The sequence below is a fragment of the Agelaius phoeniceus genome, chromosome 30 (genome assembly GCF_051311805.1).
Source record: "Agelaius phoeniceus isolate bAgePho1 chromosome 30, bAgePho1.hap1, whole genome shotgun sequence".
NCBI lineage: Eukaryota > Metazoa > Chordata > Aves > Passeriformes > Icteridae > Agelaius > Agelaius phoeniceus.
In genome coordinates this window covers 5,804,194-5,820,735 of record NC_135294.1, presented here as the reverse complement: position 1 = coordinate 5,820,735, position 16,542 = coordinate 5,804,194, and the positions used below count along the sequence as shown (strand labels likewise).

The 16,542-nt window shown below is 50.4% G+C and overlaps 1 protein-coding gene across 8 annotated transcripts; it reads left to right on the top strand.

Annotated features, from left to right (window-relative positions):
- The first annotated feature begins 152 nt into the window (after positions 1 to 152).
- TIA1 (TIA1 cytotoxic granule associated RNA binding protein) lies at positions 153 to 16,467 on the top strand. Of its 8 annotated transcripts, none has more exons than XM_054650604.2 (13): positions 153 to 330; positions 3,801 to 3,897; positions 5,193 to 5,286; positions 7,161 to 7,215; positions 7,330 to 7,367; positions 7,829 to 7,916; positions 8,247 to 8,322; positions 9,682 to 9,790; positions 10,643 to 10,738; positions 10,850 to 10,934; positions 11,521 to 11,644; positions 13,255 to 13,394; positions 15,948 to 16,467. In XM_054650604.2, the coding sequence occupies exons 1-13, from the start codon at positions 305 to 307 to the stop codon at positions 16,057 to 16,059; spliced, it is 1,140 nt and encodes a 379-aa protein (XP_054506579.1). In that variant the 5' UTR covers positions 153 to 304; the 3' UTR covers positions 16,060 to 16,467. The 8 variants fall into 8 exon arrangements, with proteins under 8 accessions (XP_054506579.1, XP_077047743.1, XP_077047742.1 ...); XM_077191628.1 differs by lacking the exon at positions 15,948 to 16,467 and adding an exon at positions 15,595 to 15,915; XM_077191627.1 differs by lacking the exon at positions 15,948 to 16,467 and adding an exon at positions 14,987 to 15,059.
- Positions 16,468 to 16,542: the final 75 nt, after the last annotated feature.

The window sequence follows — 16,542 nt, the reverse complement described above, 5'->3', positions numbered from 1 at the left end:
TTAACGCCTTTATTTTAAATCACTTTTCACCGCTTTTTCTCGCTTTCCCCTCACGGCCGCGCACGCGCGGAGCAGCCGCGCGTCCCCGCGCCGTTCCCGCGCTCTCCCCGCGCACGCGCGTTCCCGCCCCCGCTCCCCCCCCCACCCCCGGCCCTTCAGCCCGCCCGCCCGCCGCCATCTTGCGAGGAGCCGCCGCGGGACCGTCCGCCGGCGGGGCCGGCGCCGCTCGGGCTGCCCGGGCTGCCCAGGGCTCACGGGGCCGCCCCGGCGGGCGGGAAGAGCCGGGGCGGGCGGCGGCGGCGCCATGGAGGATGAAATGCCCAAGACCCTGTGAGTGGGGAGGGGGCGAGACCGCCTATTGTTCCCGGCTCCGCGGGGAGGGGCGGCCCGGGGTCGCCTCACGGACGGGCCCCTCAGGGCTCCGCCGCGGAGCCTCGGCCGCCCGCAGTGCTGCGGGACTGAGGGGCAGCCGGCCCCCTCCGGCAGCGAGGGGAGCCCGGCTCCCGCGGTATTGCTGCCCTTTCCCCGGTCCCAGTGCTGGGCAGCGCCGGCCTGCCCTCCGCTCCGGGCGTTCCCCTGGGCCTCCAGCTCACATCTGGAGGGACAGGGCTGTGTGGAAGCTGCGTGTCCCCTTCCCCAGTACGTCCCAACTCACATCTGGAGAGAAAAGGGGTCTGGAAAGTGTGTGCCCCTTGCCAGTCCATGCCAGGTCACATCTGGAGGGAAAAGCGGCCAGGAAGGTGTGTCCCCCCTTCTGATGGATAGAAAGGGAGTTTGTAAAGTTTGTGCCACTCTCCGCAGTCCATGCCAGGTCACATCTGGAGGGAAGGCAGCGTGGAAGGTGTCGTCCCCTCCCTGCTACATCCACACACACCTGGAGGGAAAGGGGGTCTAAGGTGTGTGTGCCCCCCTGCCCTGTCCATCCCAGCCCGTGGCAGGGCACTGAACTGGGGTGATCCAGGTCCCTTCCACCGCAAACCATTCCTGGTGAGGATCCTGCCACTCTGTATGGTCCGTGTGGGTTTGGTGAGTGACAGGCTGGGTTTTGCTGTGGGGGCTGCCTTGGCACACGGCTGGAGCCCCCTGGCCTGCTCAGCAGCTCCGTGGGAATGAGCAGGCAGTGCCCATGAATCCCGAGCTTGCCCCAGTGTTCAAAGCACTCTCTGAAGCTGTTGCTTCCCATGGAAGGAATTAGGAATTAGGAAGCCACGTCAGGGGAGGTTTAGGTTGGATTTTAGCAAAAGGTTTTAGCTGCAGAACCTGACTGTTGTGCACACCTGGGCTGTTTCCCTCCTTCTCCCAGGCAGGTGGTACCTGGAGTACTTTTCCCTTGTTTGGGTCAGGGCAGTCAGGCTCCACTCTTGCCATCCCAGCCCTAGGAGCCTTTTTGTGCAGTGCAGCAGGAAGGACAGGAGGGAGGGAAAGAGGGAATCATTGCAAGGTGAGGGATTGCCGTGCCCTGGGAGTGCTGCCCCTCCCCAGGGCCTGAGTGACCCCAGGACAACAAAACCCTGGTTTGCCTCACCCCAGCTGTCCCGAGCACTCCCTGCTTCCCCAGTCCCGCTGTTTTCCCACATTTTGGGAGCTATTCCTGGCCTCTGCAAACACAGCCTGGTGCTGTGTTTATTTGGGGAGGTGTTTTCCCCCATCCCAAGGCTCGGTGTGTGCCAAGGAATGCAGGTGCCTGTCCTGGAGCACGTGCAGCTGCTGGCACCCACAGGGCATCACTGAGCCTGCAAAAGACCTGCAGGATCACTGAGTGCTGCCTTAAAGCACAGCTCAGGGCTCAGCAAATCCAGGCTGGAATTTCTGTGAGTCCCTCCCTGGGGCTTTCTGGGGTCTTGCAGGGAATTGTCACCAGGGGTGTCACAGGTCGGGTTTGGAAGGAGCAGCAAGTGCAGCTCAGGTTGGATGTTCAGTGTAGGGATATGGGAACTGGAATTCTGTACTGGGAAATCAATTAGGGATATGGGAACTGGAATTCTGTACTGGGGAATCAATTAGGGATATGGGAATTGGAATTCTGTACTGGGAAATCAATTAGGGATATGGGAATTGGAATTCTGTACTGGGAAATCAATTAGGGATATGGGAACTGGAAGCCTCCCTGATCTCACTCTCACCTGGACTTGTGGGGAGAGAGGGTCCTGCTGTTAATTGCCTTAATGAAGTGCTCTAATCCCTCCTCGTTCCACCATTCTGAGGAAACTTGTCAGAAGTGCAGGAATGGCTCACTCAGAGCCAGACAAAGCCTGTAAAGATCTGTTTGGAGATTTTAAACCCCATCCTGCCTCAAACACTTGTCCAAGTGATGAGCACAGAGCTCCTGGATGAGCCTGGATGACAAAACTCTGTGTCCTTCCCCCATAACCAAAGCTTGGATCACAAACAGCTTGGATTTGCTGCTGGCTGCTTTCTGGCAGCCCCTGTGCCCCTCTGGGGGCACTGCAGGTGCTCCAGGGTGGTTCCAGGGCTGGCATTTGGCCAGGATTCCCTGGCAGAGGCTCCCCCAGAGCGTTCCTGAGCAGGAGCTGCGGCTGCACCGTGGGGGCTGAGGTTTCTCACTGGGCTTTTTATAAAACTCCCATGATTTGGGCACAACAACACCAACAAAACAACAAACCAGCCACCCCTGGGCCCTGGTGGGAGTGGGGGTTTGGGCTGTGGCTGTGCTGGGCAGGCTGATCCCTGCACTCCAGCACGTTGGCACTCGGGCATTCCAGGCACACCTGGCAATCCCAAAACCTCAGGGCTTCGGGAGGAAGCGGCCAAATGTTGTGGAAAATGTGGGCAAACATCTCAGGAAAAAGCCTGAGCTGCTGGGGCAGGGGTGGTGGGGTAGGGGTGTGGGAGTTGGAACTTCTGTACTGGGAAATCATAATAGGAATATGGGAACTGGAGTTTCTGTACTGGGAAATCATAATAGGAATATGGGAACTGGAATTCTGTACTGAGAAATCAATGTAGGGATATGGGAATTGGAATTCTGTACTGGGAAATCATAATAGGAATATGGGAACTGGAATTCTGTACTGGGAAATCAGTGTAGGGATATGGGGACTGGGAAATCAATGTAGGGATATGGGAATTGGAATTTCTGTACTGGGAATTCAGTGTAGGGATATGGGAACTGGAATTCTGTACTGGGAAATCAATGTAGGGATATGGGAACTGGAATTCTGTACTGGGAAATCATAATAGGAATATGGGAACTGGAATTCTGTACTGGGAAATCAATGTAGGGATATGGGAGTTGGAATTCTGTACTGAGAAATCATAATAGGAATATGGGAACTGGAATTCTGTACTGGGAATTCAGTGTAGGAATATGGGAACTGGAATTTCTGTACTGGGAAATCAGTGTAGGGATATGGGAACTGGGAAATCAATGTAGGGATATAGGAACTGGAATTTTTGTACTGGGAATTCAGTGTAGGGATATGGGAACTGGGAAATCATAGTAGGAATATGGGAACTGGAATTTCTGTGCTGGGAATTCAGTGTAGGGAAGGTCAAGTTCATGGAGCCGTGGAATCCTGGATTGGTTTGGGTGGGAAGGGACTCAAAGCCCACCCAGTGCCACCCCTGCCATGGCAGGGACACCTCCCACTGTCCCAGGGGGCTCCCAGCCCTGCCCAGCCTGGCTGGGGACATTCCCGGGGTCCAGGGATGGACACAGCTCCTCTGGGAGTTCCATCCCCGTATCCCAGCTTTCCCCATCACTTCCTCCCTGGTCCCAAACCCCTCTCCAAGCTCCAGCATGTCCAACATCCGTGTCCCTGCCTGTGTTTGTCCCTCAGGTACGTGGGGAACCTCTCCAGGGACGTGACCGAGGCTCTGATCCTGCAGCTCTTCAGCCAGATCGGGCCCTGCAAGAACTGCAAGATGATCATGGATGTAAGAGCCCCAAGCCTCTGCTTCCCCTGCTCTCCTCAGGGCTGCTGCCTCCAGGCTGGGCCTGTGCCTCTGGGAATTGCCCTGGAATTGGGCACAGGCACCTGAAATAAACCTGGAGGTGGCTCTGGCATCGTTTCTGCACGGGCCTGCAGGATGAGTGGACATGGAGAGGGACAGGGAATCCCCTCATTAAATCAGGAGGGGATTGAAAACAAGGTTTGAAAAGGTCTTTGCCATAATTTTCCCTTTCTAAAGGAAAATTGAAAGCTCTGGGAGTGTTGTTAGTCCCTGTAGGGTCAGAAAACCTGTCCAGGTGGGGCTGTGGAGGTGTCAGCAGTCAGAGGCTGAGCAGAGCAGCCAAAGCCTGGCTTTGTGTCCCTAATCCTGGGTTTGAGTCCCTAATCCTGGGTTTGTGTCCTTTATCCTGGCTTTGTGTCCCTAATCCTGGGTTTGAGTCCCTAATCCTGGGTCAGTGTCCCTAATCCTGGGTTTGAGTCCCTAATCCTGGGTTTGAGTACCTAATCCTGGGTTTGTGTCCTTTATCCTGGGTTTGTGTCTCTAATCCTGAGTTTGAGTACCTAATCCTGGGTTGGTGTCCCTAATTCTGGGTTTGTGTCCCTAATCCTGGATTAGTGTCTCTAGTTCTGGGTTTGTGTCCCTTATCCTGGGTTTGTGTCTCTAGTTCTGGGACTCAAACTAATCCCGAGTTTGAGTCCCCAATTCCAGCTCAGGTCCCCAAACCCAATTTAGAGTCCCCAGTCCCAACTCAGAGTCCCCAGCCCCAGCTCAGTGTCCCCAATGCTGGCTCAATGTCCCCAATCCCAGCTCAGTATCCCCAATCTGAGCTCAGAGTCCCCGATCCCAGCTCAATGCCCCCGATCCCAGCTCAGGTCCCCAATCCCAGCTCAGAGTCCCCAGTCCCAGCTCAGAGTCCCCAATCCCAGCTCAGAGTCCCCAATCCCAGCTCAGGTCCCCAATCCCAGCTCAGGTCCCCAATCCCAGCTCAGAGTCCTCAATCCCAGCTCAGAGTCCCCAGTCCCAGCTCAGAGTCCCCAATCCCAGCTCAGTGTCCCCAATCCCAGCTCAGGTCCCCAGTCCCAGCTCAGTGTCCCCGATCCCAGCTGAGAGTCCCCAATCCCAGCTGAGAGTCCCCAATCCCAGCTCAATGCCCCCAATCCCAGCTCAGGGTCCCCGATCCCAGCTCAGGTCCCCAATCCCAGCTCAGAGTCCCCAGTCCCAGCTCAGGTCCCAAACCCCAGCTCAGGGCCCTGATCCCAGCCCGTTCCCTGTCTCAGACAGCTGGCAATGATCCCTACTGCTTCGTGGAGTTCTACGAGCACCGGCACGCGGCCGCAGCGCTGGCTGCCATGAACGGCAGGAAGATAATGGGTAAGGTAAGGTGCCCTGCTCCGGGGTGAGTCTGGGGCACAGCGGCTGTGCCAGGGGCAAATCCTGCTGGGAAAGGCTGTGAGAGGGGCAAATCCTGCTGGGAGAGGCTGTGCCAGGGCAAATCCTGCTGGGAAAGGCTGTGAGAGGGGCAAATCCTGCTGGGAGAGGCTGTGCCAGGGCAAATCCTGCTGGGAAAGGCTGTGAGAGGGGCAAATCCTGCTGGGAGAGGCTGTGAGAGGGGCAAATCCTGCTGGGAGAGGCTGTGCCAGAGGGAAATAATGCTGGGAGAGGCTGTGAGAGGGGCAAATCCTGCTGGGAGAGGCTGTGAGAGGGGCAAATCCTGCTGGGAGAGGCTGTGCCAGGGGCAAATCCTGCTGAGAGAGGAGGGCACCTGCTGCAGATGTGGGACTCTGCCTTTGGGGTGGAGATCTCAGTGGGACAGGGCTCAGAAGAAGAGTTGAGAGGGTTAGGAGCAGTTCAGGGTCATGGGAGGAGAAGTTCAGGATTTTGGGAGGAGAAATTCAGGATTTTGGGAGAAGTTCAGGATTTTGGGAGGAGGAGTTCAGGATTTTGGGAGGAGTTCAGGATTTTGGGAGGAGGAGTTCAGAGCATTGGGAGGAGGAGTTCAGAGCATTGGGAGGAGGAGTTCAGAGCATTGGGAGGAGGAGTTCAGGATTTTGGGAGGAGTTGAGGAGTTCAGAAATTCAGGGTGTTGGAAGAGTTCAGAGCATTGGGAGGAGGAGTTCATGGTGTTGGGAGGAGGAGCTCAGGGTGTTGGGAGGAGAAGTTCAGGATTTTGGGATGAGTTCAGAGCATTGCGAGGAGAAATTCAGGGTGTTGGGAGGAGAAATTCGGGATTTTGGGAGGAGAAGTTCAGGATTTTGGGAGGAGGAGTTCAGGGTGTTGGGAGGAGGAGCTCAGGGTGTTGGGAGGAGGAGCTCAGGGTGTTGTGGGGAACGCGGGGCTGAGCACGCAGAGCCGGGAGCACAATCACACAATTCCAGCGTGGTGGGGCTGGGAGGCCCCTCTGGAGAGGATCCCCTGGCAAAGCCCATTGAGAGCAGTGCACAGGGCAGAGTTCAGGCAGGGCTTGGATGCCTACTGAGAAGGAGCTCCCACAGCCTGTTCCAGGCCTCCAAGGAAAGCTTTCCTTCCTATTTCCCTTCCTATTTTCCTTCCTATTTTCCTTCCTATTTTCCTTCCTATTTTCCTTCCTATTTTCCTTCCTATTTTCCTTCCTATTTTCCTTCCTATTTTCCTTCCTATTTTCCTTCCTATTTTCCTTCCTATTTTCCTTCCTATTTTCCTTCCTATTTTCCTTCCTATTTTCCTTCCTATTTTCCTTCCTATTTTCCTTCCTATTTTCCTTCCTATTTTCCTTCCTATTTTCCTTCCTATTTTCCTTCCTTTTTTCCTTCCTATTTTCCTTCCTATTTTCCTTCCTATTTTCCTTCCTATTTTCCTTCCTATTTTCCTTCTTTTCCTCACATTCAGGTAGAGCCTCCCCTGTTTCAGTCCCTGCCCTGTCACAGTGGTCACAGTCTGTCCCCATCCTGTTCAATCACCCTTGAGACATTTGGGAGCCATTCCCTGTGTCCTGTCCCTCCACCTCCTGTCCCCAGTCCCTCTCTGGATCTCCTGGATCCCCTTTGGGCCATGGAATGTGCTGGAAGCTCTCCCTGGAGCTTCTCCTCTCCAGGCTATCTCTAACCCTATTAATTTAAGAACAAACCCTCTCCCTTATTTTCCCTTAAGAAAAATATCTCCAACTTGAGTTTGAAGCCCAGCCTTGCCCTGTAGGGTCAGATTTGAGCTCTGGAGGTGTCTGAGCTTTTTGGGATTGGCCAAATCCAACGTGTGATTGCCATTTGCAGGAGGTCAAAGTGAACTGGGCCACCACCCCCAGCAGCCAGAAGAAAGACACCAGCAGTAAGTGTCACCTGAGCAAGGTGGGAAACAGAAACGCAGCACACAGAGCTCTGTGGGAATGGTTTTTCATTGGAATCCTAATTATTTATTGTGTTTGTGTTAATTAAACTTCAGGGCAAATCTGATCTTTGCCATCACACAGCGTTCACAAGGTAATTGTAATTTTTTAAACATCAAATTGTGGATCTCCCTGAAGCTAATTTTTGGGGGTTTTTGTTTGTTTTCCATAGAATTTTTATGGAAAAAAATTCCATTAGATTCTCTTCCATTTCCCTGTAGCATTTGGTGCAAATCTGTGGCTGTTTGCTCCCTGGGCAGTTGGGAATTAAAACCCAAAATGCCTCATTCTGGATTTTTGAGGCACATTGAGCATCTCCCTCAAGGAGCACCCAGAATGAGTTTCTGGATCACTCCCAGCAACTTCTGTGGGGAAATCCTTGGAATTTCAGGCTGGTGGGGCTAAACCCCATCAGTGCCTGGTTTTTAATAAATGTATTTTGAATAACAGCTGAGTTTTAATAAAGGGTTTTTTAAGAAGAATTTTTTTTTCCCTTTGCTCTACTCAGAGTGCATCTTCAACCACTGAATGCTCCTTTCTCTTTTCCCCCCCAAGACCATTTCCACGTTTTTGTGGGAGACCTCAGCCCTGAGATCACCACTGAGGACATCAAAGCAGCCTTTGCTCCCTTTGGAAGAATCTCGTAAGTCCTTGTGTGGGGCAGCCCAGGGGCTCTGTCCTGGCTGGTGGCAGCTTCGTGCTGAGGGGGTGACACTGTGGCACTGCAGGGACAGCAGATCCCTTACCCCTCCTGATCTGCTTTCCCATCAGAATTTCCAGCTGCCCAAAAAAGGGGGTCACAAATTGACCCAAAAATGAAAGAATTCGGTTGACGGGCAACACACGTTCCTTTCAATTCCTGCTTTTTCATTTTTATTTTTATTTTCTGTCCATTTCTATGCAACGTTTGCGGCGAGCAGGTGGAATATGGTGGCAAATAAATCAGATTTTAAAAGTTCCCTTTGTGCTCTAGGGATGCACGGGTGGTCAAGGACATGGCCACGGGCAAGTCCAAGGGCTACGGCTTCGTCTCCTTCTTCAACAAATGGGTGAGAGATCCTGGGGTCCTTCCCCAAAAATGGGTGAAATCCTTTATTTCCCATCAATAAATGGGTAAAATCCTTTATTTCCCATCAATAAATGGGTAAAATCCCTTATTTGCCATCAATAAATGGGTAAAATCCTTTATTTCCCTCTTTAATAAATGGGTGAGAGATCTTGGGGTCCTTCCTCAAAAATGGGTGAAATCCTTTATTTCCCAATCAAGAAATGGGTAAAATCCCTTTATTTCCCATCAATAAATGGGTGAAATCCTTTATTTCCCATCAATAAATGGGTAAAATCCTTCATTTCCCATCAATAAATGGGTAAGACCCCTTTATTTCCCTCTTCAATAAAAGGGTGAGAGATCTTTGTTTCCTTCCTCAAAAATGGGTGAAAACCCTTCATTTCCCTCTTAATAAATGGGTAAAATCCCTTATTTCCCATCAATAAATGGGTAAAATCTCTTCATTTCCCTCTTCAATAAAAGGGTGAGAGATCTTTGGGTCCTTCCTCAAAAATGGGTAAAATCCTTTATTTCCCATCAATAAATGGGTAAAATCCCTTCATTTCCCTCTTCAATAAATGGGTAAAATCCCTTATTTCCCTCTTCAATAAATGGGTAAAATCCCTTTATTTCCCATCAATAAATGGGTAAAATGCCTTCATTTCCCATCAATAAATGGGTAAAATCCCTTCATTTCCCATCAATAAATGGGTAAAATCCTTTATTTCCCTCTTAATAAATGGGTAAAATCCCTTCATTATTTCCCTCTTAATAAATGGGTAAAACCCCTTTATTTCCCTCTTCAATAAATGGGTGAGAGGTCTTTGTTTCCCTCCTCAAAAATGGGTAAAAACCCTTAATTTCCCTCTTAAGAAATGGGTAAAATCCCCTCAGTTCCCTCTTCAATAAAAGAGTCAAAGATCTTTGTTTCCTTCCTCAAAAAAAATGGGTAAAACCCCTTTATTTCCCTCTTAATAAATGGGTAAAATTCCTTCATTTCCCTCTTTAATAAATGGGTAAAATCCCTTAATTCACCTCTTAATAAATGGCTAAAATCCCTTTATTTCCCATCAATAAATGGCTAAAATCCCTTTGTTTCCCTCTTAATAAATGCTTAAACCCCCTGCCATAAGCAGGGACCCCTCCCAGTGTTCCAGGGTGCTCCAAGCCCCATCCTGGGACACTCCAGGGTCACTCAGGGGGGCCCTGGGCTCTCCCCCCTGGCCCTGTCCCACAGGAGGGGTTGGGACACTCCAGGGTCACTCAGGGGGGCCCTGGGCTCTCCCCCCTGGCCCTGTCCCACAGGAGGGGTGCCAGCAGTGGGGTCAGTGGGGTTTTTCTGTCCCTCTGTCCCCTGCAGGACGCTGAGAACGCCATCCAGCAGATGGGGGGCCAGTGGCTCGGGGGCCGGCAGATCAGGACCAACTGGGCCACCAGGAAACCTCCAGCTCCCAAGAGCACCTATGAGAGTAGGTGCCCCACCCTGTGCCCTGCCAGCTCCTGCAGTGGGGGGATCCCAGAGTTTTTGGGGTGGGAAGGAGCTCAGAGCCCATCCCACCCCACCCCTGCCTTGGGCGGGGACACCTTCCCCAGTCCCAGGGTGCTCCAAGCCCTGCCCAGCCTGGCCTTGGACACCAGCAGGGATCCAGGGGCAGCCACAGCTGCTCTGGGAATTCCATCCCAAAATCCCATTTAAATCTCCCCTTTCCCAGTTTGAACCATTCCCTGTGTCCTGTTCCTCCATCCCTTGTCCCCAAGCTCTCCTGGAGCCCCTTCAGGCCCTGCAAGGGCTCTGAGGTGTCCCTGTAAAGATTTGCAGTCATTCCCAACAATCCTGTGCCAGTCAGGACTGGAATTCCCCCCCAGTTCCCATCCCAGCCCTTTGCAGACCCCAGTCCCAATCTCTGCAGCCCTTTACAAACCCCAAACCCAATCTCTGCAGCCCTTTACAAACCCCAATCCTAATCTCTGCAGCCCTTTGCAGACCCCAAACCCAATCTCTGCAGCCCTTTGCAGACCCCAATCCCAATCTCTGCAGCCCTTTGCAGACCCCAATCCCAATCTCTGCAGCCCTTTGCAAACCCCGAACCCAATCTCTGCAGCCCTTTGCAGACCCCAATCCCAATCTCTGCAGCCCTTTGCAGACCCCAAACCCAATCTCTGCAGCCCTTTGCAGACCCCAATCCCAATCTCTGCAGCCCTTTACAAACCCCAATCCCTGCAGCCCTTTGCAGACCCCAATCCCAGTCTCTGCATCCCTTTGCAGACCCCAATCCCAATCTCTGCATCCCTTTGCAGACCCCAATCCCAATCTCTTGCAGCAAACACCAAACAATTGTCCTACGACGAGGTGGTCACTCAGTCCAGCCCCAGCAACTGCACCGTGTACTGCGGGGGGGTCACCTCGGGCCTCTCAGGTACGTGTGGCCCCACCCAGCCCTGCCAGCCCCGCCCCCGGCAGCGCGGGTGCCTCACCTGCTGTGTGTCTGTCTGTCTGTCTGTCCGTCCATCCGTCCTTCCTGCTCCAGAGCAGCTGATGCGCCAGACCTTCTCCCCCTTCGGGCAGATCATGGAGATCCGCGTGTTCCCCGACAAAGGCTACTCCTTCGTCAGGTGGGGGACATGGGGGGTCCTGGGGGGAGTGGGATTGGTGTCCCAATACATATCCCAGCAAATATTCCCAATAAATATCCCAGTAAATATTCCCAATAAATATCCCATAAATATCCCATAAATATCCCATAAATATCCCAATAAATATCCCGTAAATATCCCAATAAATATCCCGTAAATATCCCATAAATATCCCATAAATATTTCCAATAAATATCCCAATAAATATTCTCAATAAGTATTCCAAATAAATATTCTCAATAAGTATTCCCAATAAATATTTCCAATCAATATCCCAGTAAATATTTCCATTCAATACCCTAATCAATACCCCCATAAATATCCCAATAAATATTCCCAACCCATACCCCAGTCAGTATCCCAATCAATACCCCAATCAATCAATGTCCCAACCAGTATCCCAATCAATACCCCAGTCAATCAATACCCCAATCAGTCAATACCCCAGTCAATACAATACCCCAATCAATCAATCAATCAGTTGATACATCAATCAATCAATCAATCAGTTGATACATCAATCAATCAATCAATCAATCAATACCCAATCGATCAATACCCCCAGGTTCAGTTCCCATGAGAGCGCTGCCCACGCCATCGTCTCCGTCAACGGCACCACCATCGAGGGCCACGTGGTCAAATGCTACTGGGGCAAGGAGACGCCCGACATGGCCAGCCCTGTGCAGCAGGTGCTAATTAACCACTGCTAATTGGCTGGGAGCTGGCAGTGACAGGGAGGGAGGGAGGGAGGGAGGGAGGGATGGATGGATGATGGATGATGGATGGATGATGGATGGATGATGGATGGATGATGGATGGATGATGGATGGATGGATGATGGATGGATGGATGATGGATGGATGATGGATGGATGGATGGATGGATGATGGATGGATGGATGATGGATGGATGGATGGATGATGGATGGATGGATGGATGATGGATAGATGGATGGATGGATGATGGATGGATGGATGATGGATGATGGATGGATGGATGGATGATGGATGGATGGATGGATGGATGGATGGATGGATGGATGATGGATGGATGATGGATGGATGGATGGATGGATGGATGATGGATGGATGATGGATGGATGGATGGATGATGGATGGATGGATGATGGATGGATGATGGATGGATGGATGATGGATGGATGATGGATGGATGGATGATGGATGGATGATGGATGATGGATGGATGGATGGATGGATGGATGGATGGATGGATGATGGATGGATGATGGATGGATGGATGGATGGATGGATGGATGGATGGATGGATGGATGGATGATGGATGGATGATGGATGGATGGATGGATGATGGATGATGGATGGATGGATGGATGGATGGATGGATGGATGATGGATGGATGGATGATGGATGGATGGATGGATGATGGATGGATGATGGACGGATGGATGATGGATGGATGGATGGATGATGGATGGATGGATGGATGATGGACGGATGGATGGATGGATGGATGATGGATGGATGGATGATGGATGGATGATGGATGATGGATGGATGGATGATGGATGATGGATGGATGGATGATGGATGATGGATGGATGATGGGTTGATGGATCCATGGATGGATGGATCAGTCGATGGATGGCTGATGGGTTGATGGATCAATTGATGGATGGATGATGGATGATGGATGGATGGATGATGGATGATGGATGGATGATGGGTTGGTGGATCCATGGATGGATGGCTGATGGATCCATGGAAGGATGGGTTGATGGATCCATGGATGGATGGATGGATGATGGATCCCTGGATGGATGGATGGGTTGATGGATCCCTGGATGGATGGGTTGATGGATCCATGGATGGATGGGTTGATGGATCCCTGGATGGATGGATGTTGGATCCCTGGGTGGATGGCTGATGGATCCATGGAAGGATGGATGTTGGATCCCTGGATGGATGATGGATGGATCCCTGGATGGAAGGATGGATGTTGGATCCCTGGATGGATGGATGATGGATGATGGATGGATGTTGGATCCCTGTGTGTGTGGATGTTGGATCCCTGGATGGATGGGTTGATGGATCCCTGGATGGATGGATGGATGATGGATCCATGGATGGATGGGTTGATGGATCCCTGGATGGATGGATGATGGATCCATGGAAGGATGGATGGATGGATGGATGATGGATGGATGATGGATGATGGATGATGGATGATGGATGATGGATGATGGATATTGGATCCCTGTGTGTGTGGCTGGTGCTGGGTGCCCGGCGCGTTCCGGTCGCTGACGGTGCCGTGTGTCCCAGGCCCAGCTGAGCTACCCGCCGGCCTACGGGCAGTGGGGGCAGTGGTACGGCGGTGCCCAGCTGGGCCAGTACGTGCCCAACGGATGGCAGGTGCCCACCTACGGCGTGTACGGCCAGGCCTGGAGCCAGCAGGGCTTTGGGTGAGTCCTGAGAGCCTTCACCCCAAATTCACCCCAAATTCACCCCAAATTCATCCCAAATTCACCCCAAATTCACCCCAAATTCATCCCAAAGTCATCCCAGATTCACCCCAAATTCATCCCAAATTCACCCCAAATTCACCCCAAATTCATCCCAAATTCACCCCAAATTCACCCCAAATTCACCCCAAATTCATCCCAAATTCATCCCAAATTCACCCCAAATTCACCCCAAATTCATCCCAAATTCACCCCAAATTCACCCCAAATTCACCCCAAATTCATCCCAAAGTCATCCCAGATTCACCCCAAATTCACCCCAAATTCGTCCCTTTGGGAAGGGATCCACAGCAGGGTGGGGACATCCCAGCAGGTGACACCCCTCCCTCATCCCCCCAAATCCCCCCCAAGCCCCTTCCCCACAACCTCCAGGCCTTGTTTACGGATCCCTGAAGGATTTTTATTTGTGAATCCATAAAGGATATTTCAGCAATCCCTAAAGGATTTTGATTTAATTTAACAATCCCTAAAGGATAATTTTAGCAATCCCTAAAGGATATTTATTTAATTTAACAATCCCTAGAGGATATTTCAGCAGTCCCTAATGATTTCTTCCCCCCAATCCAGGCAGAGCCAGTTGTCACCCCCTGGATGGCTCTGGGGTACAGTGTGCAGCTTTTCTAGCAATCCCTAAAGGGTTTTTATTTAATTTAACAATCCCCAAAGTATATTTATTTAATTTAACAATCCCTAAAGGATATTTTAGCAATCCCTAGAGGATATTTCAGCAGTCCCTAATGATTTCTTCCCCCTCCCCAGGCAGAGCCAGTCATCACCCCCCTGGATGGCTCTGGGGTACAGCGTGCAGCTTTTCTAGCAATCCCTAAAGGGTTTTGATTTAATTTAACAATCCCTAAGTGATATTTATATAATTTAACAATCTCTAAAGGATATTTTAGCAATCTCTAGAGGATATTTCAGCAGTCCCTAATGATTTCTTCCCCCTCCTCAGGCAGAACCAGTCATCACCCCCCAGGTACAGCGTGCAGCTTTTCTAGCAATCCCTAAATCCCTAAAGTATATTTATTTAATTTAGCAATCCCTAAGTGATATTTATATAATTTAACATTCTCTAAATGATATTTTAGCAATCCCTAGAGGATATTTCAGCAGTCCCTAATGATTTCTTCCCCTCCCAGGCAGAGCCAGTCGTCTCCCCCATGGTTGGCTCCTGGGTACAGCGTGCAGCTTTTCTAGCAATCCCTAAAGGGTTTTTATTTAATTTAACAATCCCTAAGTGATATTTATTTAATTTAGCAATCCCTAGAGGATATTTCAGCAGTCCCTAATGATTTCTTCCCCCTCCCCAGGCAGAGCCAGTTGTCACTCCCTGGATGGCCCCCGGGTACAGCGTGCAGCTGTTTTAGCAATCCCTAAAGGGTTTTTATTTAATTTAACAATCCCTAAGTGATATTTATTTAATTTAACAATCCCTAAGTGATATTTATTTAATTTAGCAATCTCTAAAGGATATTTTAGCAATCTCTAAAGGATATTTTAGCAGTCCCTAATGATTTCTTCCCCCTCCCCAGGCAGAGCCAGTCCTCACCCCCCTGGATGGCCCCCGGGTACAGCATGCAGCTTTTCTAGCAATCCCTAAAGGGTTTTTATTTAGTTTAACAATCCCTAAGTGATATTTATTTAATTTAGCAATCCCTAAAGGATATTTATATAATTTAACAATCCCTAAGTGATATTTATTTAATTTAGCAATCTCTAAAGGATATTTTAGCAGTCCCTAATTTCCCCTCCCCAGGCAGAGCCAGTCATCACCCCCCTGGATGGCTCTGGGGTACAGCGTGCAGCTTTTCTAGCAATCCCTTAAGGATTTTGATTTAATTTAGCAATCCCTAAATGATATTTATTTAATTTAACAATCATAAAGGATATTTTAGCAATCTCTAAAGGATATTTTAGCAATCCCTAGAGGATATTTCAGCAGTCCCTAATGATTTCTTCCCCCTCCCCAGGCAGAGCCAGTCATCACCCCCCTGGATGGCCCCCGGGTACAGTGTGCAGCTTTTCTAGCAATCCCTAAAGGGTTTTGATTTAATTTAACAATCCCTAAGTGATATTTATTTAATTTAGCAATCTCTAGAGGATATTTTATCAATCCCTAATGATTTCTTCCCCTCCCCAGGCAGAGCCAGTCCTCTCCCCCCTGGATGGCCCCCGGGTACAGCGTGCAGCTTTTCTAGCAATCCCTAAAGTATATTTATTTAGTTTAACAATCCCTAAGTGATATTTATTTAATTTAGCAATCTCTAAAGGATATTTCAGCAATCCCTAATGATTTCTTCCCCCTCCCCAGGCAGAGCCAGTCATCACCCCCCGGGTACAGCGTGCAGCTTTTCTAGCAATCCCTAAAGGGTTTTGATTTAATTTAACAATCCCTAAGTGATATTTATTTAATTTAGCAATCCCTAAAGGATATTTTAGCAATCCCTAGAGGATATTTCAGCAGTCCCTAATGATTTCTTCCCCCCTCCCCAGGCAGAGCCAGTCCTCTCCCCCCTGGATGGCCCCCGGGTACAGCGTGCAGGGCCAGAACGGCGCCGTGGTGCCCCCCCAGCCCGGCTTCCGCGTGGGCTTCGAGACCCCCTGACCCCCCCAGAGCCCCCCCAGCGCTGAGATTGAACCAAACCCCTCCCTTTTCACCCCAAAACCACCCCGGATGCTGGATCGCCCCTCACCGCCGCCGCCTTTTTCTCTCGTCGTTATTTTTTGGGTTAATTTTTGATTTTGAATGTGTTTTTTTTAGAAACACAAATTGCAGGGACTTGGCTGCCTTAGCTGAGAATTTGGGGCAGGAATTGCACAAAGTCATTCTTGGGGGGGTTTTTTTGTTTTTTTTTTTTTGGGATTTTTTTTCCCTCAGAAAGAGCTGGGAAAAAACCACCCCAAAAGAAGCCAAAAGTGTGGGAATCTGGAGCTGCCTTCAGCCTCACACCTCTGTTTTAGAGGAGCCTCTTGGAGGAGGCTTTTTTACAAGATAAATCCTTCGTTTACATCCTTTTTTTGTGGATCTCAGTGTGTTTTTCAGGGTCGGGTTTTTGCCTTATGCTGGGGAAAAAAATAAAACACAAAA

Coding starts and splice junctions, on each gene's coding strand:
- TIA1 (XM_054650604.2), top strand. CDS start 305: ATGGAGGATGAAATGCCCAAGACCCT. Junction 3,898..5,192: donor ACTGCAAGATGATCATGGAT/GTAAGAGCCCCA, acceptor TCCCTGTCTCAG/ACAGCTGGCAATGATCCCTA. Junction 10,935..11,520: donor AAAGGCTACTCCTTCGTCAG/GTGGGGGACATG, acceptor CAATACCCCCAG/GTTCAGTTCCCATGAGAGCG.